Source organism: Scyliorhinus torazame, chromosome 22 (genome assembly GCF_047496885.1).
Source record: "Scyliorhinus torazame isolate Kashiwa2021f chromosome 22, sScyTor2.1, whole genome shotgun sequence".
NCBI classification, from domain to species: domain Eukaryota; kingdom Metazoa; phylum Chordata; class Chondrichthyes; order Carcharhiniformes; family Scyliorhinidae; genus Scyliorhinus; species Scyliorhinus torazame.
In genome coordinates, this window is record NC_092728.1 from 83,369,304 (window position 1) to 83,394,908 (window position 25,605).

The following is a 25,605-nucleotide window of genomic DNA, read 5'->3' on the forward strand; positions in this document are numbered from 1 at the left end:
ATCCCAAGTAACAGGTAATACAGAGGTAATTGAAAGGGAGGAATTTAGAATGATCATCGTCAATGGGGAAAAAGAACTAAGCAAACTATTGGGATTGAGAGCAGGCAAGTCTCCAGGGCCTGATGGCCTATATCCTAGGATATTAAAGGAAATGGCAGCATCCATTGGTTATAATATTCCAAAGCCCTGGATGTGGGAAAGGTTTCAGTAGATTTGCAAAATGCCAATGTATCGCCTTTTATTCAAAAAGGGAGGGAGGCAGAATGTAGGAAACTATAAACCAGTTAGTTTAACATTTGTCGTTGGGAAATTGTTAGAGTCCATTATGAAGGAAATAACGTGGTATTTAGAAAGTCAAAACGCAAGCCAGCAGAATGAGCATGGTTTTATGAAGGATAAATCGTGTTTGACTAAATTGCTAGAGTACTTTGAAGACGGAACAAGCCAAGCGGATAATGGGCATCCTGTAGATATAGTGTACCTAGACTCCCAGAAGACATTTGATAAGGTGCTGCACAAGGTAAGATCACATGGGATTTGGGGTAATTTATTAGCTTGGATAAAAGACTTGCAAACCGATGCAGTCGGGATAAACGGGTCTTTTTCTGATTGGCAAGATATAACTAGTGGGGTGCCACAGGGTTCAGTCTTCGTTTTACAATATATATTAATGACTTGGATGTAGGAGTAGGATGTACTATAGCCAACTTTGCAGATGGCACTGTAAAATAGGTGGGATAATAAGTTGCAATGAGGAAATTACAAATGGATATAGGTTAGGTGAGTGGGCCGAAATTTGGCAGATGGAGTTTAAGGTGGATAAGTGTGAGGTTATCCATTTTGGTTGAAAAATTGGAAAGGCAAATTATTATATACATGGCGAGAAACCTTAAAATGCTTCAGTGCAGAGGAATCTGGGTGTCCTCATGCAGGAATCTCAGAAAACGAGTATGCAGGTACAGTAGGTAATAAAGAAGGCAAATGGAGTTTTGGCCTTTATCGCTAAAGGAGTAGAGTATAAAAGCAGAAAAGTGTTGCTTCAACTGTACAGGGCATTGGTGAAACCACACATGAAGTCCTGTGTGTAGTTTTGCTCCCCTTATTTGAGGAGGAATGTAGTTGCATTTGAGGCAGTTCCGAGGAGGTTCACTGGATTGATTTCAGAGTTGAAAGAGATTGAGCAGTTTAGGCTGATACTCTTGGGTTTAGAAGAATGAGGGGAGATCTAATTGAGGTATATAAGATGTTAAAAGGCAGAGCAGATGCTTCCTCTTGTGGGGCAGTCTAGAACAAGGGGTCACAGTTTTAGGATAAGGGGTAGCAGATTTAAAACCGAAATGAGGAGAAATTACTTCTTTCAAAGGGTCGTGAATCTGGAATTCACTACCTCGGACTGCGATGGATATTAAACCATGAATTTTTAACAGTGATCACGATCAAAATGAGAAATTGTGAACGTATAGAGTATAATATTCCTTATAAATCTCATGGGTGGGTTGGTGTTGATGCAGTTGGCGCAGACCTCTGATCATGATGACTTTTCTCCCTAGGTTCTGAAGGAGTTGACCAAGGAGATTGTGAATCTTCTGACCAATATTTCCCAGAACTCATTGACCTTGAATTACAACCCAGAGCAAATGCAACTCCTGTGTTTAAAGGGCAGCCAAATGGCCAACAGACAATTAAAGATTTGCATGCTATTGCGAAGGAATAGGATAAAGGGCCAGCTTGAGGGAGAGACCTTGGTCAGAAGCTGCAGGTCATGCTTAGCCAATGTATTGATTTTCTGTGGAATTGTGAATCTAGTGGATCGGGGTGAGAAGTTGCATAACTAGCTTTAACTTTGAAAAGGAATTTCATACTGAATCATGTAATTGACTACTAGGCCCATGAATGGCCAGCAGTGAGTTGGCTTTCATTGAAAATGTTTCTGGCTTGAAAGCAGTAGAGTGTGGGGATTTCAAGGAACTATTTACATAAATGTCTTGCAGAGTGGAATTACCCTAGGTGGATCTGAATTTGTCAATTTGAGCAATGGTAAGTCGTGATTAGTAATATACAGTATGTTGAAATATAGCATGGTTTACGAAGTAAAGTCTGCTTACTGTATCTTAGCAGGAAGGAGATCTTGAATTGAAAGGCAAATTCACAGACAGATTGTTAGAATAGGTAACAAGATGTTGGTCCAGGGAGGAATTTTAAAAAAATATGAATTTAGAATACCCAATTCATTTTTTCCAATTAATGGGCAATTTAGTGTGGCCAATCCACCTAACCACATCTTTTGGGTTGTGGAGGCGAAACCCATGCAAACACAGGGAGAATGTGTAAACTCCACATGGACAATGACCTAGAGCCGGGATTGAACCTGGGACCTTGGCACCGTAAGGCAGCAATTCTAACCACTGCGCCACCGTGCTGCCCTTAGGGAGAAAATTCTAAAGTTATATCTAGCGTTGGCGAGGTTGCATCTGGAATATTGTATGCAGTTTTAGTTAATCTGTTTTAGGATATTTATTGGCACAAATACAAGGGAATATAATTTTTTTCCTGAACTCTGATGAGAGCTTGGTCTTCCTGTAACTTTTCTTGGGAGATGGGGAAATGATCTCCCAAGATATTTAAAATCTCAATGGGTTTATTTATTATAATTTGATTACTTACGCCTTGCCTGCATCTATATTTGGCTATTATACTTCTGTGAAATGCTCAGGGATTCTTTGTTGTCCATTAAAAGTTTTCTATGAATACAAATTGTTATTCCTGTTTATAGTGTGAATAATAATTCTTTATTGTAAGTCTGATATTCAGCTGATGTCTATGATGTGACAATGTCGGAAGTGAGTGGTAGTGTAGATGTCAGTTCCTTTAGATGTCGATCTTAGATTCTTTAAATTTTAAATTTATGTTTCAATGCAAAATAAATTCTATAAGTTACAGCGTAATTCTATAAATTGGGTGTGCAATTTGAAGGAAAGGATTTCCAACAAATACTGAATTTAAGTGCCAGGCATCATCCAGTTGTCGTTTTTTTTCTATTTCTCTTTTCCATTTCCTCCCTGGGCTTATTTTCCACCTAGTGCTCCTGTTGAAGCAGGGTGACTTACGCACAGGAATAGTGAGAGTCGCTGCATCTCTCTCTCTCTCTCTCTCTCTCTCTCTCTTTCCCCCCCCCCTGCCCCCACTTACCTCCAACTCCTTCTCTCTGTTCTTTATCCCCCAACCTCTGCACACTTCCCAGCATCATTTAGACGTCTTGTCTGTGAGGCAGCTAAGAACTGATGCTTTGCTCAACTAAGATTAATATGTCCAAATTTCTGGTTGGTGCGGAAATACCTGTAGCCTTTATATGTTAAAACAGAAAATGTGAAGTAACTTGATCTATCTGGGCTTTGTATTGAATACTTTTATGCTTCTGTGGACCTCAATCAGACTTGAATATTTGGTGTGCCTGATGTCCTTGTTTCACCCTTTCACCACAATGACGTTAGTTTTTCTTTTGGTCTCCTATTTTTCCCTATGTCTCTCTGCATATGCTCTTCTGCCTTTCTTAATCATAGTTGGATCTGCATTTGCTCTTGCATTCATTTGAGATCTCCTTTGCCCTTATAGGCGGAATAAAATTGGAAGTTGCTGGGTATAGATCTTCTGCCCAGAGAAGTCTTGGTGACTGGATCTTTTTACTATGATTTGTAGAATTCTCCACTGGCTTAAGGCGTGAATAACATCCAACAACTAAAATGGAAATTTTTAAAACTGGAAATCACAAAGGAAGCAATGTGACTGGAAATATGAATTTGATGGTTGTAGGTTTGCCCTTTTCAACTAAAGACAAAAACCTAATATAATGGAATCTCAGTCATCCTCTATCAAAGTTCCCCTGGGTGAATAAGGGAAATTATCAGATAATTAAAATTCTCCAGAAGCACTCTCCTCCCCTCTCTGCTCCGATGTGGCATTCACTGATTTGTCAGTTCACAGCTTCTGCATGCATCCATTGGAACTCCAGCTGCTGAATCAGAGAGAGCTTGCCAAAAAGCATCCCCTCAACATCAACTAGAGGCTCACCAGCAACAGTGAGACCAGTGCACTCATCTGCATTGATCCAGTCAGCCACTGCCCCATAGGTCAGTGCTGTGGGACCACTCACTTAAAATTCCCTGCAGAGCCTAAAACTTTAGGTGTGCCGCTGTACTGATGAGTGGAGTTAAGGGCAATGCCTGCTTCTATGATGTTACATTCAGTGTGCAATGTACTTATCTGTTGCATCGGGAAACGAGGAGTCAGTAAGCCAGCCAGCTGTTCTAGTGCCAGCTGAACTTGTCAATAAGCCAGATCAACAGACCTGAGAAATAAAAATACTGCAAGGCAGATTCCTGGTGTTCTCCCAGTCCCCACAAAAACATTACAGCTGATGAGATCTAGTAAAACTGTGATAATGTGAAGGGATTGGGAACTTATAAATCTGTAAACAAAATGTTATAGTTTTAAAATTAAATGTAGAAGGATATTCTGGAAATTGCAAATAACCTTGTTCCCACACCATCCACTTTTCTCACTTACACTTCATTCCCCCCCCCCAAAAAAAGAAAACTTCACTTCAACTGCTTTCGGGGCAAGTAGAAGTATTGAGTACCAGGCATGACATGGTTAAACAAAGCAGTGGTACTTATTTTATGACAATTGAAGCTAAATGCTGGGTGTTGATAGCTGTAATGAAACTCCGATGTGCTTTGATATCACAGGAATAACCAGGAGTTCATTGAATGCGGCAGGGCAGAGAATTGGACTTTGAGCTTGAAGTAACTTTGAAAGAGTTGAGATTCAACCATTTAATATCAATGTTTCTTTATAATGCACATTGTATGATTCCCAGCAGCTTTTAAGATATTCAGATGAAATGGCCCATTTGGACAAATTTCCTACATTCACTTTTTAAGAACCAAATCACCTGAAGGTAAAAGATTTGCAGGGCTGTGGAAAGGGCAGGGGAAGTGGAATAAGCTAAATTACTCTTTCAGAGAGCTGACACAGACTCAGTGACCTGCATGACCACCACCTGTGCGGTAACCATTCTGTGACACTACAAATTATTACACTAGAAATACTGTGGAGGAGGGATCCGATTAACTGAATTTCAGCATCAGTTCACAGAATTTTAACCTGTTTTGGGTTGTGATTGAAGAAGTCAGGAGAGGGAATGATAAAGTGCACAAAGCTTGCAATCCATTGCATGACGGTTGAGATGTTTTAAATGATAACGGGATTAGACAAAATTGATAAATAGTATATTTTAAATCTGGAAATAAAAGTGGGATCTGTAATACTGAAACTGTTGGATTAAATTTTTGTTTTTAAAAAACTGTTAATGCATGTTTCATGGAAGGAAACCTGCTGCCCTTACCCAATTCGGCTTGCACATTGACACCAGTACCACATCAATGTTTTTCACTCTTAACCACCCTTTGAAATGGTCTAAAACGTTAATCGGTGGTATCACGCAACTGTCAGCAGTTTGAGGTAGAATCATTGTTACAGGGCAACAGAAGATGGATGTTAACTGCTGTCCTTGTCAGTGCCTCCCACATCCGAAGAAAGTCGAATAAATTAAAAATTGGACATTCGGGTTAGCACTGCTGCCTATGACGCTGAGGACCCTGGTTCAATCCCGGCCCTGAGTCACTGTGTGCAGTTTGCACATTCTCCCCATGTCTGCGGGGCTTTTACCCCCACAACCCAAAGATATGCAGGTTAGGTGGATTGGCCACGCTAAAAGCCCCTTAATTGGGGAAAAGAAAATTGGGCATTCAGGAGTGAAGTCAGAAAGCACTCAATTGTGATGAAAATCATGCACTCCCTTACGCCACAGATACTGGATTACTTGAAACTTTGAAGACTGAGGTCTTTAGATTTTTGAGTGACATGGATATCGAAACATAAATCAATGGCAGGTGCATGGAGTTTAGGTATAGGTTAGATGTGATTTGGTTGAATGGTGTAACTAGCTCAAAGGGCTGAAGTACCTTTTACTTTTCATATGTTGCATTGAATGTTTACTTACATTTTGTATTTGTATAATTAAAAGCTTTGAGTCCACCATGTGGCACTAGGTCCATATGGTGGGAAACACACTGGTTTACATTTTATATTTAGTGAAATATACTGAATCACAGGCATTCTTGTTGTAAATATTTTAATCCTATCCTTAAAAATAAATACCATATCTTCAGATTTTCATTCACCAGGAAGTGTCTAAAGAATGAGCACCAAAGCAGCATGTCTAATCCTTGGAAAAACAATTTGAGGTCCTTTCATCGTGTTGATTTTCCCCATGAGCTCCACCAATACCTATAAAAATTCTAGAGCAAAGCAAATCTCAAGCATTATCCACCTTCATTTTCCAGTATCTACAACCACTTTTCATCTTTGTACAGATCTCACCTCACCTCTTTCAGGGACACTCACTTGCTTTCTGCTGCATTCCTAGAGCTTTGATGCTTGATCTGTGCGTTGGGTTATAGCATTTTCTATATTGCCATATCTATATGGGAGCTGATGCTGCTGCATTTTGCTGCTCACTTGTGCATGTGTGGTGGGTGTATTTTCTTGGTTTCTGTGCATGCGAAATCAATTTTTCCAGTCTTGCCTTAGATTGCCTGTGAGCAAAGCCGCAGGCGATCATCTAGTATGCTGTTAAATTTGTGTAAAGGTGTGATCGACCCCAAGAGTTAAGCCATAAACTGTAACCACACAATAACTGACCCACTAGTAGTTTCCATAGATCGTTTTCAGGGAAAAGTGACCAGCTTTGTTTAAATAGCCATTTAGTACAGCCATTATTATAATGCGGTCACTGAAAAAATATTTGATTATTTTGCAGGCTACTGGCACATAATCTGACCACAATGCACATATAATTGTTTTCTGCTATGATTGGTATTTGCTCATATTTAAGAGCCCAATTCTGGAGTTAAAATAAATACCTTCAATTCTTTCGCTTCTTTGTGGTATAGAATGTTAAGCAGGGAGTCATTAAAAACCTCAACACTGATTTTGTTTTTAAAACATAGCACTTCATATGTTAAAGAATAGTATAATAAATTTGTAGTATTTGAAAAAAAATTTAAAGAACAAAATGATAAACAATCTATTTTTTTAGAGACTAGTCAGAATTACTTGATCACACTTTTTGTGTGTGTCACCAGATGAGCCAATTCCCAAGTTGAATGCACAGGCTCAAGCCGCTGAGGATATCCTGGATAAATATAGAAGTGCTATTAAACGAGCCAGCCCCAGTGAAGCAGTTGGCAATGATGAGGTTACAGGTAGGTCATGTTCCTGTTAAGTTTGATCTAGAAAAAAAAAACTTTTGCTGAAGTAGAAGTTTGCATTCTTTGCCTGTATGAACAAGTGTTTGCAGTAGCACCTCTGCTTGTAAATATTTTAAAGTTGAACCACTGGTCCATGTCACTGGGTTACGCTGAAAAATAACTTTTGTATTGTCATTGTTGGGGTTGTGGTTAGACACATGACAAGATTAGGCTGAGTTGTGATATCCACCTAAGTAATGTAACATTCCAGTATTCACTGGCTCTTCAATGAAGAATACCTACAAGAGAAAGACAGCACCATGGCATCTTCCCATATACAAGAGTCTCATGCTTGTAGCAGATGGGGAAGGGAGAAAATTGCTGTACAGTGATGGAGGGGGAAGACACCTAGTGATGTTTGAAACGTGATTCAAGCCACTCCTTTTCGATTTATCTCATCATTATCCATGATTAACTGTACTTCTGTGAATTATGATGCAGGTTATTAATTCTCCGCTATTGTTTTGTTGCAATCATGGTCATTTAGATGCTAATGCAAAAGCCTAAAAAAATACTGATGCCCAAATAATCATGTGTGGTACAAGAGTTTTATTTGGAGGTCTGTACCATATCTCCCAACTACATTTGTTGGTAACTACCAAAGCTTAAATCAGTTCTGTTGTAATTTTAGAAAAGTTAATGTTTCCAATATAATGTGTGATGTTTGCTTTTGTACAGAGGCTATTGGAGATGACAGCATGCATGATTCGCCACGTGATGAAACTCTTCAAAACCTTTCAGCCGATGATCTGCCAGATTCTGCCAGCCAGACTGCACAGAATCAAGACTCCACATTCTCCTTTAGGTAACATTTATTTTGGCCTGCAGTAACAGTTAGCAACAATAAGGTTGTTGCGATGAGTCTGTTTTGTTCCGTATGAACTTGTAGACTGCTGTCATCCTTTGCTTCTCCCTTACTGTGAAAGAATCAAGCCACCTTGATCCAGGTCTCTGTTGCCCGTGAAAAGATGCTCAGGTGCATTACTGCCTTGGACTGCTTCTAGGTGGTTCACTACAGCAGTGTGGTTAGGATCAGGGACTTAATGGATTGACCAACTACAATGTGTTATGCCACTTTTCAACCCATTTTATCAGATACATGTCTCCCACATTTACTTGTTAAGATTTTAATTTAGCCAGCATGAATTGTTTGTGCCATATTTACTCGGAATAAGCAGCTAAATCTAGAGTCTTCTGTGAGAAGTGCATTGTTCAACTGTTTCCTTTCATTAGCTTAGCAATACTCGAAAACCTGCATTTTATTCTTCCAATTAGAGATGCAAAGAAGAAATTGCGAATGGCTCTGTGCTCTGCTGATTCAATTGCATTCCCCCTAGTGAGCCATTCAGCAACAAGAAATGGCCCTCCTGGAGGACCTGATCAAGGAGAATTAGAAGGTAAAAAGACTGTTTATAGTTTGAGATAGTTTTTAGCTTTTAAACCTGAATAATTTCTCCAGCAGCAGCAATGTACAAACTAGCAGTGAATTCAGCAGTTTCTATTTTAAAGCTAACTAATGAATAAAATGGAGTTGTTTCAGTTTTGCCATAAGAGACCACGGAAGTGCTTTCAGGTTCAGCTATTGTGATACAAATGTTGGTTTGCATTGTTTCACCTTTTCTTAATTCATGTACGGAACTTCATAAGGACTTCACACAAACTATCCTTGTTCTACCTGCATGTCATTTTGCTCATTCTATTCTTGAAGATGGGTATTTTAATCAGATTGCTCGCCTATTTTGTGACTTGATATTTTGTATGTCAATCAAATTCATGACTGTCATAGTAATAGACTATTTTTGGACTTCATTTTTTAGACAATGAGATTGTCTGCTTTCTCAAAGTTCAGCTGGCTGAAGCCATCAACTTGCAGGATAAGCACCTGATGGCACAAATTCAGGAAACCATGCGCTGTGTTGGCAGATTTGACAGTAGAACCTGCCACAAGTTACTAGCTGCCATTGCTGAGGATTACAGGTAAAACATTTCGACTGCTTTTTGGTTGATGGATACTGTAAGCATTAATATTCGGCACGGGGGTACTTAAAAATCTGTTGTCTGTTCACATGAATCGAAACATAGAAAATAGGAGCAGTGTTCAGCTGCGAGCCTACTCTGCCATTCATTATGATCATCAGGCTCAGTAACCTGTTCCCATCCCCAACCCCCAATATCCTTTGATCCCTTTAGCCCAATAACTATATCTAACTCTGTTTTTGAAAACATACAATGATTTGGTCTCAACTGCTTTCTGTGGTTGTGAATTCCACAGGACCACCACTCTGGGTGAAGACATTTCTCCTCATCTCAATCTTAAATGGTTTACCCTGTGTCCTTAGACTGTGATCCCTGGTTCTAGACTCCGCTGTCATTGGAGGCATCTACCTTGTCTAGTCCTGTTAGAATTTTATAGGTTTCTATGAGATTGTGTCAATATTAAGTATGCCATAACACATTTTTGTTGAAAGTGAGAAGCTCTCTCTGCACCCTTGACTACAGTTATCCCTTAACCAACAACAATAAAACAATCGACACATCAATTATCTCTCACATTATGGGATTTATTTGCCAACTTCTCCCCAGAAGGGTTTTTGAAAGGGAGCTACTTTTTAATGTATTAAAACATAGTGTGTTCACAAAAATTTTATTTGAAAAATGGCACTGGAATGACTGGTGCTTCAAATTCAACTGAGCTAGATTTGTGGTTTCCCTATGGATTATATGTGCTCAGTAACCTATCCGGTTTTCTCAGTAATCAATATCATCCCACACCCATTATATTGGGACGCCTTTAGTCTCTGATGCTTGATTGGGCAATCTTTACGCCTTTCTTTATAGCTATCGTTATCAGCTTCCTGCACCTCACATTTGATGTCTGTTACATATCATAACGTAAATGCCATTGAATTTATGTAACTTTAAATTGGCAGGATTTTTTGAACTTTAAGTCTACAATCATTTTGTTCTCTTTGCTTAAGAAACCGGGCTCCATATATTGCTTACTTGACACGATGCCGACAGGGACTTCAGACTACTCAGGCACACCTTGAAAGACTCTTACAAAGAGTGTTGCGAGACAAAGAGGTTGCCAACAGATACTTCACTACAGTCTGTGTAAGACTATTGCTAGAAAGCAGGGAAAAGCATATTCTGGAATTTATTAAAGGTAAAATACATTCCTTTCATTGGGCCACCAGCATTAACCTATGCTTTTAAATTCACTGTTGTTGATGCATGTGTTGTTAATCTGTTCCTTGAATTAACATGTTCTAAATCATTGAACTTGAACATTCATACAGGTTATAGGCCCCAGTGACCAAACTTGTTAATCCAGTAAGTGGCTAAGCCGTGCAGGGCCTGCGGGCTTGGTAACTATACTCGGTTGACAGGGCAGAAGTGGGACTCTATAATTAAAGAAAGACTTGCATTTATGTATAGCACCTTTAATGACTTCCGAATTTCCCCAAGTGTTTGGCTGCCAAAGGAGTGTAGTCAATTTGCGCCAGCTTGCTCCCACAGTGCCTATGTGAAAATGACCAGATAATATCTCTTTGATTTTGAACAAAGGATAAATATTGTCCTGGATACTAGACATGCTCAACTGCTTTTCAGAATAGTTCATTTGAGAGGACAGTTTAATGTCTCATCCGCCCATCAAGATTGGCATAAGTAGTGACCACTTTGGTAAAGTAGTAGAGGGTGACTGATGTCCATGGTGTCATACGTCACTTAAGGGGAAGATAGCTACCTCCCAGGAGATTGGATACTGTTTGTTGCGATGGGACAAGTGGTAGATAAGACTGACGTTCAGTCAAAATACTCCATTTATCAGAATGGACAAGCTGATCTTTTCCTGCACACTAGTTTTCAGCATATTTTAGAAATGTTTTCTTCACGTTTCAGTTATTCAGATCTGCATTAAATCTCAAACCTATTTAAGCGGGGAATTAATTAATACTATTGAAGAAATTATCTTCTGCTATCTTGTCATTGGAGCATAAGGTTGAGATGAATTACTGTCCTAAAAGTTTGCTGTCCACTTGAAAGCTGCTACATATCAAGATTGGATTTGGAATAGTTTCTTTGAAGACCTAAATCCGTTCAAATGTGATCCAAAATAGGTCTACAGTCTGGTTACAAGTTACTGATGGCCCTTGGAGCCCAGTGAAGGAGTGTATTTATCAGGTCCTTGTGACTTCATTACCCAGTTGTGTTTTCTCTGGTGACGGTATGTCAGTTGTTTATTCCCTCGAGTAAATCCAGGACACGAGACTGGAGATCTGTTAAATAGGGCCATAATTTTCTGTTTGCCCAAGTCTCAACTGGGGGATACCCCAATGATGTGCTGGGAAATCCCTCGAGGAAGTTCCTGTGTAAGGGTTTACCCGGCAATTGTCCAGAGGGGGTAGCTTTCCCAGGGCAGTTGTGCTGGGCAGGGAACCATCTGAAAAAACAATTTAAAGTTCTAATTTTGGATGGTTCTGCCAGTTTTGCTCTGATAGTTACTCTAAAAGAGTTCGAAGGGGGCAAAAAAAGCACTTCCAACTTCAGAGTAACTGTTTTAAAGGCCCAAAGGGGACACTCCCCACAATCTAGGTCCAATTCCAACCCCCCCCCCCACTGCCCAACCACTGGTGACTGAACCCCCATACTTACCGTTGAAACATACTTCCACCATTTCAATCGTCCCTTTAAGCTCACCTGCTTTATGGCAGCTAGTGCTGTGAAAAGGCAGTGTGTCCTCCTTTGCTGCACTCCATTCCCACCACACTACTGTAGCCAGGGGCAAGCTTCACTCTTCCTGTCTCACCTGGACTGAGTGAAGAAGGTCAGGCGAGATAGGAGCTTTGCAATTCCAGCAAAGGTAAGTCCCTCCAGAGTGGCAATCCGCTGGTGGTTGCCACTCAGAGGAAGTTACAGCCATGCTCTCATACCTTTTTCTCTGATCTCTCGTGGTGGCCTGTCTGGACAGTGTTATTTATTAACCTTATCAATGTATCATTTGAAATTGCAAAACCAAACCTTATTGTGATATGTCTACAACTATTTAGTGTGGTAATCAATATTTTCTAATTAATAAGAAAACATAAGGTTTTCTAGAATTCTGAGATTTTCCTTTGACAAAATAATTGTGTATGGTTAAGAACCTGCCAAAAATAATTAGACACATTTGTAATAAATGGAAATAGACTTGATTCTAAAAATCCTGAGGTTTATGACAATTTTTAATGTATGCAAAATACATTATACAAATACACTTTGCAAAAATTGTTTTGGGGTAGTAATTGATAGAAGACAGAGTTGGGATAAGAGGAGTGTTTTCAGGATTGCAACTTGTAACTAGTGGAGGGCCACAGGGATCAGTGCTGGGGCCACAATTATTTACAATATATATAAATGACTTAGACGAGGGAAGTGAATGCACTATTGCTAAGCTTGTGGATGACATATAAATAGGTGGGGTGGCAAGTGGTGAGGTTCACACAGCCTACAGAGGATAGACAGGTTAGGTCAGTGGGAAAACTTGGCAGATGGGATATAATGTAGGAAAATGTGAAGTTATGCACATTTGCAGGAAGATTAAAGGACGTGAATATTATCTAATGGAGAATGCTGTGCACAGAGGGTTTGGCAATCCTAGTGTATAAATCACAAAAAGCTAGCAAGTTCAGCGGGAAATAGGGAAGGAAAATGGAATGTTGGCATTTATTTCAAAGGCAATGGAGTATAAAAATAGGGATATCCTGCTAAAACTATACAAGGCACTGACTCGGCCACACCTGGAACACTGAACAGTTTTAGTCTCCGTATCTAAGGAAAGATATACTGGCATTGGAGGCAGTCCAGAAAAGGTTCACTAAGTTGACCCTGGGTATGGAGAAATTTTCTTATGGGGAGGGATTAAATAGATTGAGCCTGTACTCATTGGAGTTTAGAAGAATGAGAGGTGACCTTACTGAGATGTACAGGATTCTCGGGGCTTGGCAGGGTAGATGCTGAGTGGTTGTTTCCCCTTGTGGGAGAGTCTAGGACCAGAGATCTGTAGAGGCTGGGTCATTAAGTATGTTCAAGGTTGAGAAAGGCAGATTTTTAATCCGTAAGGGAATCGAGGGTTAAGGTGGGAGAGCAGAGTTAAGGATTACATCAGATTAGTCATGAACTCATTGAATGACGGAGCAGACTCTTATAACAATGTGAGGAAGTTAGATGATTTAACTCTGAACAGCCAGTTCAAATTGAAAACTACTTCCATATTTCAGCTTGAAAATGTCTACATTTCCAAGCATTTAAACTGTAGCTCCCTCTTGATACTTTAGTATTTGTGGATGAAGGTATTCCACCTTGTAGCATGAAGTCATTCAGATCAGAAGCGCACACTCTTGTCAGCTGATTTGGCTTGGGTATAGGTTGGGATAGTATACTTGGCCTCAGTTATGCTGGGCTGGGAAGGAGAAAGATTAACCATTCTTGCTTGTTGACCATTGACCCACTGCTGTGAAATTTGCCAGCAGTGGGTCAAAACAAAACCTGGGTCTTCATGGAAAATAACCTAGCAAAACTCACTGTTTTGCCTCACACATGAGGGAGGCACTGGAGGACAGCCATTGCATCCAAAATGAGAACCCAGCAAAATTCAACACCTTTAGACAAGAGGGTGAAAATGAAGAGGAAAACCATTTCAAGTTGAATCCTTTTTCATTTAAAGTTTTAAAAAAAAAAAAATAACGCTTTTGAATACTGGTTGAATTAGCTTCAGTATTCTTTTTTTGTGTAGATTTTCAGAATCTCACTGCAGCAGATGACAAAACTGCCTTAGTGGAAGAATTCCTGCAGTCATTATACGGAGCTATGGCACAAGATGTTATCTGGCAGAATGCCAGTGAAGAACAGCTCCAGGACGCGCAGATGGCAATCGAGCGCAGTGTTATGAACCGCATTTTCAAACTCGCCTTCTACCCCAATCAGGATGGTGACATTTTACGTGACCAGTAAGTAACAATATATAATAGTGTGCACAGTTTTGAAAATAAGAGCACTTAAAGCAAGATATTTGATTGTAGTTTTATGAATTTTTAAATGAAAATATTGCTGAACCTCCTTCTTGATCTTTGTGCAAGCCGCAGAAGAAAAATAGTAAAACTGCTCGAAAGGGAAAGAATATAGCTGCCTTGGGCTGTTCTCCTTGGTGATGCAGAAGTTTGTTATCTATGCTTGCCCCTGCTCTTTATACATAACCAGCGGAATTATGAGGCACTCTGGTCCGGCAGCATCTGTGGAGGGTGAATCAGAGTTCATGTTTCAGGTCGTGACCTTTTTTCAGGTCATGACCTTTCTGATAAAAGGTCGGAACCTTAATTCTCTCCAGGGATGCTGCCAGACCTGTTGAGCACTTCCAGCACAGACTTGTTTTTATTTCCGGTTTCCATCATTTGCATTATTTGGCTTTTTAATCGAGGCACTGCAGTTTTGTTGATGCTTAACTTATTTTTTGACTAAAATGCAGCAAAAATGGTGTCAGAGATATGCTCCATTTAGTGTGAGTGCGATTCGGTGGAGTGCTTGACAGTTGTAGCAAAAATAAGTATCAAGTCAGTGCCACCACTAGAGCAGCACAGTGGCGCAGTGGTTAGCACTGCTGCCTCATGGCACCGAGGTTCCGGGTTCAATCCCGGCTCTGGGTCGCTGTCCGTGTGGGGTTTGCACATTCTCCCCATATTTGCGTGGGTTTCACCCCCACAACCCAAAGATGTATAGGGTATTGGCCACACTAAATTGCCCCTTAATTGGAAAAAATGAATTGGGTACTGTTATGGGCCAGAGTTTAGAGATCCCCAAAGTGTATCATGGAGTTCACCTGACACACAACTTTTAATAGATTGTGGTATGGGGAGCACACGGCCCACTCTACAGGTGTGGTACATCAGAAATGGAAAAGTATTTTTTAAAGCAAAACAATGTTTATTCTATGATCTCAAGTTAACCTTTTTAAAACATACAGTGAACATCTTAGCAACCATTAATTCAAATGCAACCCCCAAGGAATACAACACTAAGTACTCCTTAACTTCCCAAACAACATCCAGAAGACAAAAGAAGCACCTTTTAACAGAAGCACATCAGGTTAAAGTCACTACTGAAAACATTTATAATTCTGAATTCACCAAATGATCAAGAGATAGTCTTTTCATGGCAGAGAGATCAACAGTACACCTGCTCTGTCTGGCTTCAGCTCCAACACTGAAACAACGAAACCAAAAAAAAAACACAGACACACCCAAGCTTTCCTCAAAGTGACATTAACAAGCAGAGCCAGAGCTCAGCTCCACCCACACTCTGACATCACTGCAGTAACATGAGCAGACAGACATTTCTTAGTGACATTCTCATGACTACTCTAAATTTTTTTTTTTTAAAAGTCAGTGCTGCCACTCAAAAAAAAAAAAAAAAAAAAAAAAACGTTTTAAATCAACTTTCCAACCCTCGTGGAGTCTAGATGCCACCAATGAAGAAATACCCGAATTCAAAGTGTATGACAACCTGGGTGGACATGGGTTTATGCACAGGGGCGTTCTACAGTTTGGGCATTTTTCAAGAGAGATAAATCCGAGGTTGAGTCATACCAAGCTGCCAGATCAAAAAATGAAGAAATCCGAGATCATTGCAACGAGGAGAAAAAAGAAATGGTATAGATATCTTTAGTGTTCTTGATAGAGAGCAAACAGCTTTCACTTACTCTTCATCTGCACTGATATGATTGCACTTCAAAGCAACCAATTTGGAATGTCTTAAACTAAGGAGGTGTCACATTTCTCCTGTGTCCGTTATAATACATAATTTTCTGGGGTTTATTATGAAGGGTGGGCGATGCTATCATACTATTGCCTTTGCAAATAAATGGCAGGCTTCTGCGATTCATTCAATGATAAATGCTGCAATGTAAAGTCCAGTTTGTTTCATGGAAATTGCCTACCCTTTATATTTCATCTGGTAATTTGTAATATAGGTTTGGTAGATTGGGATAAAAGCAAATGACAACATTTGTCTTCTACATAGTTCTGACTGGAAGCTCTAGAATTCCTTCTCCAAATCTCTCCACCTCTTCAACTCCCACTCCTACACTTCAGTTCCTTCTTTAAAACCCACCTCTTTGACTCGATATTTAATTATCCTTCCTGATGCCATCTCTTTTGCTTCAATGTCAATTTTTCTCTTATTATGCTTCTGACTAGTACCTTGAGATGTTTTCTCACCTCAAAGGTACTATAGATGCATGTTGTTATTGTTTCAGCAATTTAAGTTATATTTTAACTTTTTTTTAAATCCTAACTTTTAGTCACAGTGTATTTTCTTTTCAGGCTTTTCTATGAGCACATTCAGCGTCTATGTAAAGTTGTCAGTGCAAATCACCGGGCACTTCAAATTCCAGAGGTAATAATACTAAATTTACTTGGGTTACTCTATTTAACAAAACATCAGTTACAAATATGTTGTGTTAGTCAACAATACAAAAGGGTTTTGAGAATTGCACTTTTAAAATGCTGATGCAAAGTCAGTGGATACATCTGAATTATGCACAGGTAACGTATAAAACTGGTCGAGTCTAAATGAAACCTGGAAATGCAACCTGGTGGAATCGAGCAGTAGTGCTCTGACTCATTGCACCATGCATTTGGTATAATCCAGTTGCCGCGCAAGAGGCCCAGTATGATTTTGTATGGACAAAGGTTGTTCGGTCCAAGTGTTTCTTAAGCAACTCTGATCACTTGACATAAGAGCTGCAGAATTCTATGCACATGGGAGTAGTGTGTGGAGAGGAAATTCTGTTGTGGCAAAAGCAACCATTCGAGTAATGAACCAGAATCCTCCATTGCTTAAGAACATAATAACATCAGAGCAGGCACGGTGGTTAGCACTGGTGCCTCACGGAAACGAGGATCCGGGTTCGATCCCAGCCCCGAGTCACTGTCCGTGTGGAGTTGGCACATTCTCCCTGTGTCTGCGTGGATCGCACCTTCACAACCCAAAGGTGTACAGGGTAGATGGATTGGCCACGCTAAATTGCCCCTTCGTTGGAATTTCTAAAAAAAATGTAAGAGCAGGAGTAGACCGTACAGCCCCTCAAGCCTGTTCTGCAAACCTGTACCATTGTGGCTGATCTTCTGCCTCAACTCTGCTTTCCTGCCTGCATGCCATATCCCTTGATACCCTGAGAGACTGGCTGGGTTTGTTAATGATGACCAAGCCGAAAGGCCAATCCAAATAAGCTTTGACAACATCAAAGATTTAAAATGCTAGTTATATTTTTAGGTTTTAACTGATTATTTGTTCTTTTACTTAGTTTAATTAAAATCATCATTTGTTGCCTCTTCCAGCCAGTAGGTTGGGTTGTATTTTACTGAATATTTGCTGCCAGTGCTTCTCAATTAAAATCATTAGAAAGTACATTTATAGCGGTGAGCAGTTAGCTCTTGTCTTCCTTGGAGCGGTTTTCTTGAAGTCTGAACCCCTCACTGTTTGCTCCCTGTCCTGCTTCCTATTCTCAGCTGAGCAGGTCCTGTTCTCAAATCTTGGTTTCATTCTGATGCTAACACCAGAAAGTGAGAACGAGAGGGCGATTTGAATCTTGGTCTCTCTTTGTTTCCTTTCCCTTCTCCCACCTTCCCACCTTCCCGTGACTGACATGGCAGTTTCAGATGTAGAGCATGAAGGAGGTAAATCCACATCATAGCATTTTAATTGTTCTCTGTAATGTTTGAGCCAGATGGATTTGATGGCTGGGTACTTGTCCAAGTTCCAGCTGGTTGACCGGTGAGTGCTCTGGAACCACCTTCTCTCTCATTTTTTTCCACCATTATTGCCAATTGCTTATTTCTTCCTGATGTTCTCCACTTTTTTAGCTCACCTGAAAGTGTTCAATGTTTGGAGTACCGGTTTCTCGAGAATAGGCAGCTAGAAACAGTTGAAGGTGTGAGACCGAGTCTTTAGTGACTTGTCTTTCCCCCCCCCCCCCCTTACAATTCTTCTCTCTCTCTCTCTCTCTCTCTCTTCCCCCCCCCCCCCCTCCCCACCCCCAAAGGTCATCTATTGCAACCAAATTCACTGAGGCATGATGCGCGTCTGTGGAAGGAGACTAATCCTGGCAGATACTACGGCCACTGCCCCGGCAGATACTACGGCCACCGCCCCGGCAGATACTACGGCCACCACCCAGGCAGATATTACGGCCAGCGCCCCGTGCTTTAGTTCACAATCAAGAAGCCCATTGTGGTCTGATATTTTGCAATTCTTTTGTGCAAACCATTGGAAGCCAGCACGCTGGAGCTGCTGTGACATCTATGGGTGGTGGGGGGGGGGTGGAATCTGTTAAGGCATTTCTGAGACTGCCAATAAAAGGAGGCAACCAGTTTGAAATTTTCACTGCAACATACAGATATGTTTCTGTTAATAGTTCACAGTGGTTTTAATCCTTTGTATTAATATTAATAACATCTGCTTCTCAGATATTGTCTCCATAAACTATAAAGCATCCTATCCGGCTGTATCACAGCCTGGTATGGCAACTGCTCGGCCCAGGACCGCAAGAAACTTCAGAGAGTCGTGAACACCGCCCAGTCCATCACACAAACCTACCTCCTATCCATTGACTCCATCTACACCTCCCGCTGCCTGGGGAAAGCGGGCAGTATAATCAAAGATCCCTCCCACCCGGCTTACTCACTCTTCCAACTTCCTCCATCGGGCAGGAGATACAGAAGTCTGAGAACACGCACGGACAGACTCAAAAACAGCTTCTTCCCCACTGTCACCAGACTCCTAAATGACCCTCTTATGGACTGATTTCATTAACACTACACCCTGTATGCTTCATCCGATGCCAGTGCTTTTGTAGTTACATTGTACATGTTGTGTTGCCCTATTATGTATTTTCTTTTATTCCCTTTTCTTCTCATGTACTTAATGATCTGTTGAGCTGCTCGCAGAAAAATACTTTTCACCGTGCCTCGGTATACGTGACAATAAACAAATCCAATCCAATTAATCCTTTTCTTTCTAAGGGAAATAAGACTTGTGGTGAGAATGTGGTATTCTGTATGTGACACTCGATTTTGTGTCTTCATTTCAGGTGTATTTGAAAGAAGCTCCATGGCCATCTGCACAGTCGGAGGTTCGAACAATCAATGCATACAAGACCCCGAGAGATAAGGTTCAGTGTATCCTGCGAATGTGCTCCACCATAATGAATCTGTTAAGCCTGGCCAATGAGGACTCAGTCCCTGGGGCAGATGACTTTGTTCCTGTTCTTGTGTTTGTCCTTATCAAGGTGAGCCATCAGATGAATATCAATTATGTACGGCAATGCATTTATAATGCAACCACTCCAAAATGTCACTGGCATTCTCATCTCAGAAAGGCAAGCAGGGGATGCAACCTTCTGCTAAGTTACTGAAAATCACCCTCGCCGCGTAAACCAAATTGCTTTGTAATGTACCATTTTATCTCTTTAAAATTATTTTCCAATAGTTACCTGTTGCAAAAACGTTTTATTTAGATTGCCCTTAATCTGCTTGTTTTCAGTGAATGATGGGCAGCAGTCCTGATAATTTTCATCTTGAATAACTAATATTGGAATAACTAAACTTTAAACCAAAAATGGTTAAAATTGCTCATGGTAGAAAAGGTGCTTTCTCTGTTCAATCCGTTGCAAATTTGTATTTTGGAATAAGAATATTATCTGCTATCAGTAAGGTTATTATTTTAATGTATTTTGAGGACGAGTCCGTGTCATCAATTCCTGTGGGATTTTGCAGTGCTAATGACAGCTTCTTTAGGCTAATTGGCAATGCTAGACAATACGACTTGCCTGATGGAGATAATGTACTTCAGGTGGTATAAAGCACCTTTAATCTAATTGAAACGTTCCAAATGCCGCCTTTATATTTATATTTCCCATGAAGCATAAATTAGGACATCGGTATTGAATGGAAAGTAATATATTGTGCATGACTCTTTCTTTCTCCTTCCTGATTTTTATACACTTTTAATTCATCTCTTCTTTTGTACCTTTAGGCTAACCCACCCTGCCTGCTGTCCACTGTTCAGTACATAAATAATTTCTATGCCAGCCGGCTCGGTGGAGAAGAATCCTATTGGTGGATGCAGTTCACAGCAGCAGTTGAATTCATTAAAACCATTGATGATCGCAAGTGATGCAGAACACCACCTGCATGACAGACTGTTAGGAAAAGTGAAAAGATTTACCGCAACTGTTTGTGGGAGGGGATCTGAAGACTGAATCTTCTCCTCCTGTTGTATTATAGATGTACATAGTGTGGAGGCATTTAAACAAAAAAAAACTAGATTCAGTGGGTCTTTACCAAAATTAACAATCAAATTTACTAACAGGTCTTTATATATTTCTGCCGTATAAAGTCAACAGGTTAGCAATGCAAAAAGGGACCACACTTTTTCAGGTATTTCAAAAATTTGTCGGTGTACTGTAGGAAAATGACACAGCTCCCCTACATTAACCTGAATTTTGAGCTGGGGCCTCAAACAAGTGCAGTGATAATTCTACTCCACACACACGCACGCGTGTGTGCGCACACCCAGTAAAATATAGCCAGCAACCAACTAGCTAATTTTTTTCCCCCACATTAAAGTTTTTATTTGATGAGTGCCCAGGCCAAACCTGGAGGGGAAACCTGTGTGTGCATTTGACCAAACAATCATACCTGCCCTGAAAGAAATTTACAGGCGATATACAACGTGTCAGAACCCGAGGTTAAGAATCCACATCTGCGGTTGACCATTTTATCTGAAAAAGTCACTCTCTCGCATTGCTTCAATATATTTTTGACCCTGCTGTTGTTATTATTTCCAAAGTTTGGACTTCTCTTAGGCCAGGGTATTGTACCTGATGTTGCAACCTCATTGGCATATGTTTGAATTAACTGTTAGCATTTAACCATCCTGTTAGTAAAGTGGCATAGGACTGTATTTGTATTAGTTGCTGGGGTTAGCTTTATAAACATAATCCAGATGATGATGCCTTTCTGGAGGTATTTTTACACGGAGAGCTGTTTCATTTGGATTGAGGAGCAGCAGGGTCTGTTTGCTGGTTCTCAACACTTGCAGCTCTTAAACTGGTTCCTTTTTGTGTGGCAGAATCATAGACCCAGAAAAAGGGTCGATCTGAGATATTGCTTTCTGAGTAAGTGATTCAGTTTTAGCAGGGCAAATGCAGAGAATTGATATGTGGATACTGCTCTCCCATTATCCAAACTAAACAAGCTGTAAGACGAGAGCAAATTAATAGTGAAATGTTGAACTCCCAAAGCTGCTGTTGAATTCCAGCCTCGACTGCCATTCAAACTCTATCCTCTAGTTTATTTTCCCGTGTGCAACCGGAAGAGGTGCAAGGACCATTCATACCTTCAGAAGCACCCCCTCCAACTCCCGGATCACAGAGTTTCACTGATCTCCATGAAGAAGTTTGCAACCGTGACTCTCTTGGCTAAAACAGGAAGTGAAATCTGAGAGATATGAAAACAAGAGAGGAGGAAGAGGGAGGATTAATTCAGATCACTTCAGTACCTTACCATAGCTGAAACGTCCAGTTGACAGCAGTGCCTTTGTCAACAGCAAGCGCTAAAATTTCACAGACAACATGAATGGACAGCCATACATGACTCACTTTTACATCACCTTTATGGAACCATTTTTAATCAACATAATCAGAAGGCATTGGGACTTGGTTCTTCCAAGAACAATTTCCAGTTCAAAGTTCAAAACTGAAGTGAGTCGGATTGTTAGGATATAAAAATGATAAGATATGAGGATTTAAATTATTATATTTTAAGTTGCGTTATGAATGGCTTATAAAACGGTAGAATTAAATAATGGCAGCTCCAATAAGTTAAGTTTCATTTTAAGACTGACTTGCTGTGTTTTTTCTTAATATTAAAAAGGGAGCATTATTCTGGGTCGAAGAATGGTAATTTTAATGTAAATTCACCTGACTGTTCATATATTTTTTAGACAATAAAGTAACTCGAGTGAAGATGGTCTCCATTGTGCTGATCCCCAAAGCCAGCCTAAAGTTAACCTGCTATCATATTGGGACTTTAGGACAGCAAAGGCTGCCTTGCTGGATTGCTTCTCCTGAGGCTGTCAATCTGCAGACTGGACCTGACAATTTTCCTGATCTGGAAACCAAAAATCTAGTCCCATTTTTTTTTTTTTTTTTTGATGGTGCTGTTGCTTTTTGGGTTTGCCAAGGAATGATGCTACCTTCTGCTGACCAAAATGGTAGCTCACTAAAGGAAAATCTGTTTGATACATCACCTAAGTAGCAAATCTCTGTGGGACTTGTGTGAGGTGGCTTTATAAACTCAGAATATCTCCTCCCAAGGGAGGAAGATTTTTTTTTTAAAAAAGTACTTTCCCTTCATCCCCAAACAACGACAGCCTCCCATAACCATTGTTGCAATTCTTGCGCTAGCATTATTGAATTCCTCAATGTTTCATCAAGTTAATTAACTGAATTGAAAAAAACCTTTGCACAATGTATTAAAACATTCTAACTGTATGTGTAGTTAATGTGGGAGTAGAAATCTCCTTGTGTCAGCCTGGAGTAAAAGGACCTTATTCTGCCAAATTGCAAAGCACTGTCCTGATTATTGAACATTCAGTCTCAAAATCAATCTCAGCATCAACACAACCAAGACTCATTGAACAAAATCCAAGTTCTTATGAACCTTTTAGAACCTGTCTGCAATGAAAGTAAGGTCACGTAATGAGCTGCATATTTCATTATGGCAGTTGACGTGTCTGAAGATTTGATGGGGAATATGGTCTACACAATAATAAAGCTAAATACCTTCCTAGGTGATAAAATCTATCTCCTGATTACAGCCATGAGATTTTTTTCACATTTGTTTATGCTTCCAAGAACAAATTTCATCCAACTCTACAGACAATAGGTGATCACTGTTCAGAGTTATATCCAATTACTGAAAGTAAGTTTAACTTTATTTTAGTTTGGTGTAATTAAGTTTGAATTTTTGGGCAGTTAAATGTCTTGCTATTATGTATTTGGTAACACTATTGGGATACATGATCAAATTATATATTATCTCTGGATACTGCTGATCTTGAATTACTCACTTAGGATCTGAATTTAATGTACTGGTACACTGCTCAGCCTGGTGGTGGTGTTAGAAAACTGAAGAAAGTAAATATGTGACTTTTAGCTGTGAGGCGTCAATGCATGTAGCTGCGAGATTTCTTATCTGATCACCTGAACAGAAATTGTCAGTTGTCAGTGATTTGCTGCAAAAATGCTTTACAGAGGAGCAACTTGAGATACCGAATCAGAAGGGAATCGTCTTTTTTCAGAACTGAGAGATCCTCTTGGCCTACTCGATGTCATATAGCCTCAGTGTTCCCCTTGTGTCACAGACCAATCAGTGCCTTGCAGCTCCAGAACTTCTGCATCATTGGGGCACACCTCACAATAGTAGACCTTGCGAACTGTAGTGCTAGGACCCTTGGGGAGGTGGAGGGAAGGTGTGGCTGAAAATGTGCTCATCTCTGCTAAAGACTCATTGTCTCTCTCTGATAATTGGCTGACTCAAGAATCCGTACTTTCGTGGTTGCACTTTTGAATAATTTTTAGTATTGTAATTAAATTTATTAATATTTGAGAAATATGGTTTTTAAGAGTAAACTTTGATTTAGAGTGAAAAAGAATTCTAAATGTACACCATTTGAAATTTAGGGATTGGGGTTTATTTATTTTATAATTAGACTTGTGAAAATGGAATTGTCAACTATTTATTTTTAACATGCTATTTTTTGCAAACATTCATTCTAAAATTGCCTTTTTGTTTAAAGATTCGGGGTTTGGTCTGATATGTTCAAGTCTTTAGTACTTTTTTTCCATTGCAGCTTGTATTTGAGTCATTCATTATATCCCTGGAGACTTTGCTTTGGAATGTAGGGGAAGCTGCCACTTAGAAATTATTTGAATAATGACAAAACTTGCAGCTACTTTAATCATTTTTTAAAAAGTATACTGACATGCATATAGACCCAGAAAGCACAGTAATAAGGACCAAACAGCAGCAACATACACCATCTTATCAGTGATATCCTGAAACAACAGGAATGAACTAATGCTTTACTGCAGTTAGCAGTTCAGAACATGGATGGGACTGTTATACTTAAATTAACCTGAGGTAACTTAATACTGTGTTCTGTTTGTTAACTGCATCGTCTGTATTACTGCCTCTTTGGAACTGTTAGAACCTTTACAAACTTAAGTTAATGAGCTTGCACAATCTTGCACACAGGAAAAATGTATACTGTCTTTAATGAGATTAATGTAATATATCATTCTATGCTGATTAAAGGGAGAGGTTTATCCCATTGCTTGTGTCTGTTGGTGAATTTGGTGGTTCTTGCCATGTAGAATTGATTTTGATGTTAATTCTCTTTACATGCAATGTGGGTGGATTTCAAATTGTACAGCACAACATCTCGGGTATGTATGTACTGTACAGTGTCTAAAATTAATCCAATTGGCTTTAATTGCAAATCTAACTAGAAGTAACCCTAAGATTTAACTTCCGGTTGTGTGCAAACGTGTAAGTTGTGCAAGGACTTCAGACATTAGGTTTCACCTGTATTGTATATTACAACTTAACAGCATCAGTAGGAGCAGTAATGCAGTGGTGCTCAAGCGAAATCAATGGAACAAATCTAGTTTACAGATAGGGTTGAGTAAGGCCAGAATAAACAGTCTACAGGCATGACGTGTCGGGGATTGCTGATTTTACATTTGTTGCATCATTCCCCACACACTGGTTCCTTCCTTAATTCAGCCAGACTATCGAGGTGCTAAATGGAGTCAGGCTATTTCCCTAGAGGGAGAAGAAGCATAAATTAATGATAACTTGCATTTGCCTACCACTTTTCAAAAGTCTCGAGGTCAGAAGAGACCAAGAACTGCAATCAAATGGCTTGCTTTTCCTTTCGTTCAGCAAGGGAATACTTTCATTATCTCCGCATTTGCTGCCTATTCACACTCATTGTCATTTTGCACCAATTTGAGATTTGCATTTTTTTGTGCTTATTGTCGTGTATTTAGATCTAATTCCATTGAAGTGGCTAAATTCATGTAAGATGAGACGGTAGCACCATGTAAAGATTGAAGAAAATATCTCCCATTGCC

The 25,605-nt window shown here is 39.9% G+C and overlaps 1 protein-coding gene across 14 annotated transcripts in view; it reads left to right on the forward strand.

Annotated features, from left to right (window-relative positions):
• Positions 1-24,800, forward strand: part of gapvd1 (GTPase activating protein and VPS9 domains 1) — a 174,249-nt gene extending 149,449 nt beyond the window's left edge. For all 14 annotated transcript variants that reach the window (XM_072488468.1, XM_072488469.1, XM_072488465.1 and 11 more), the window contains 9 exons: positions 7,206-7,325; positions 8,049-8,175; positions 8,646-8,767; positions 9,188-9,347; positions 10,349-10,536; positions 14,146-14,359; positions 16,727-16,799; positions 19,495-19,692; positions 20,439-24,800. In XM_072488468.1, the coding sequence (XP_072344569.1) occupies positions 7,206-7,325; positions 8,049-8,175; positions 8,646-8,767; positions 9,188-9,347; positions 10,349-10,536; positions 14,146-14,359; positions 16,727-16,799; positions 19,495-19,692; positions 20,439-20,579 (1,343 nt within the window). In that variant the 3' untranslated portion in view covers positions 20,580-24,800. The remainder of the gene's footprint in view (positions 1-7,205; positions 7,326-8,048; positions 8,176-8,645; positions 8,768-9,187; positions 9,348-10,348; positions 10,537-14,145; positions 14,360-16,726; positions 16,800-19,494; positions 19,693-20,438) is intronic.
• The last annotated feature ends 805 nt before the right edge of the window (positions 24,801-25,605 follow it).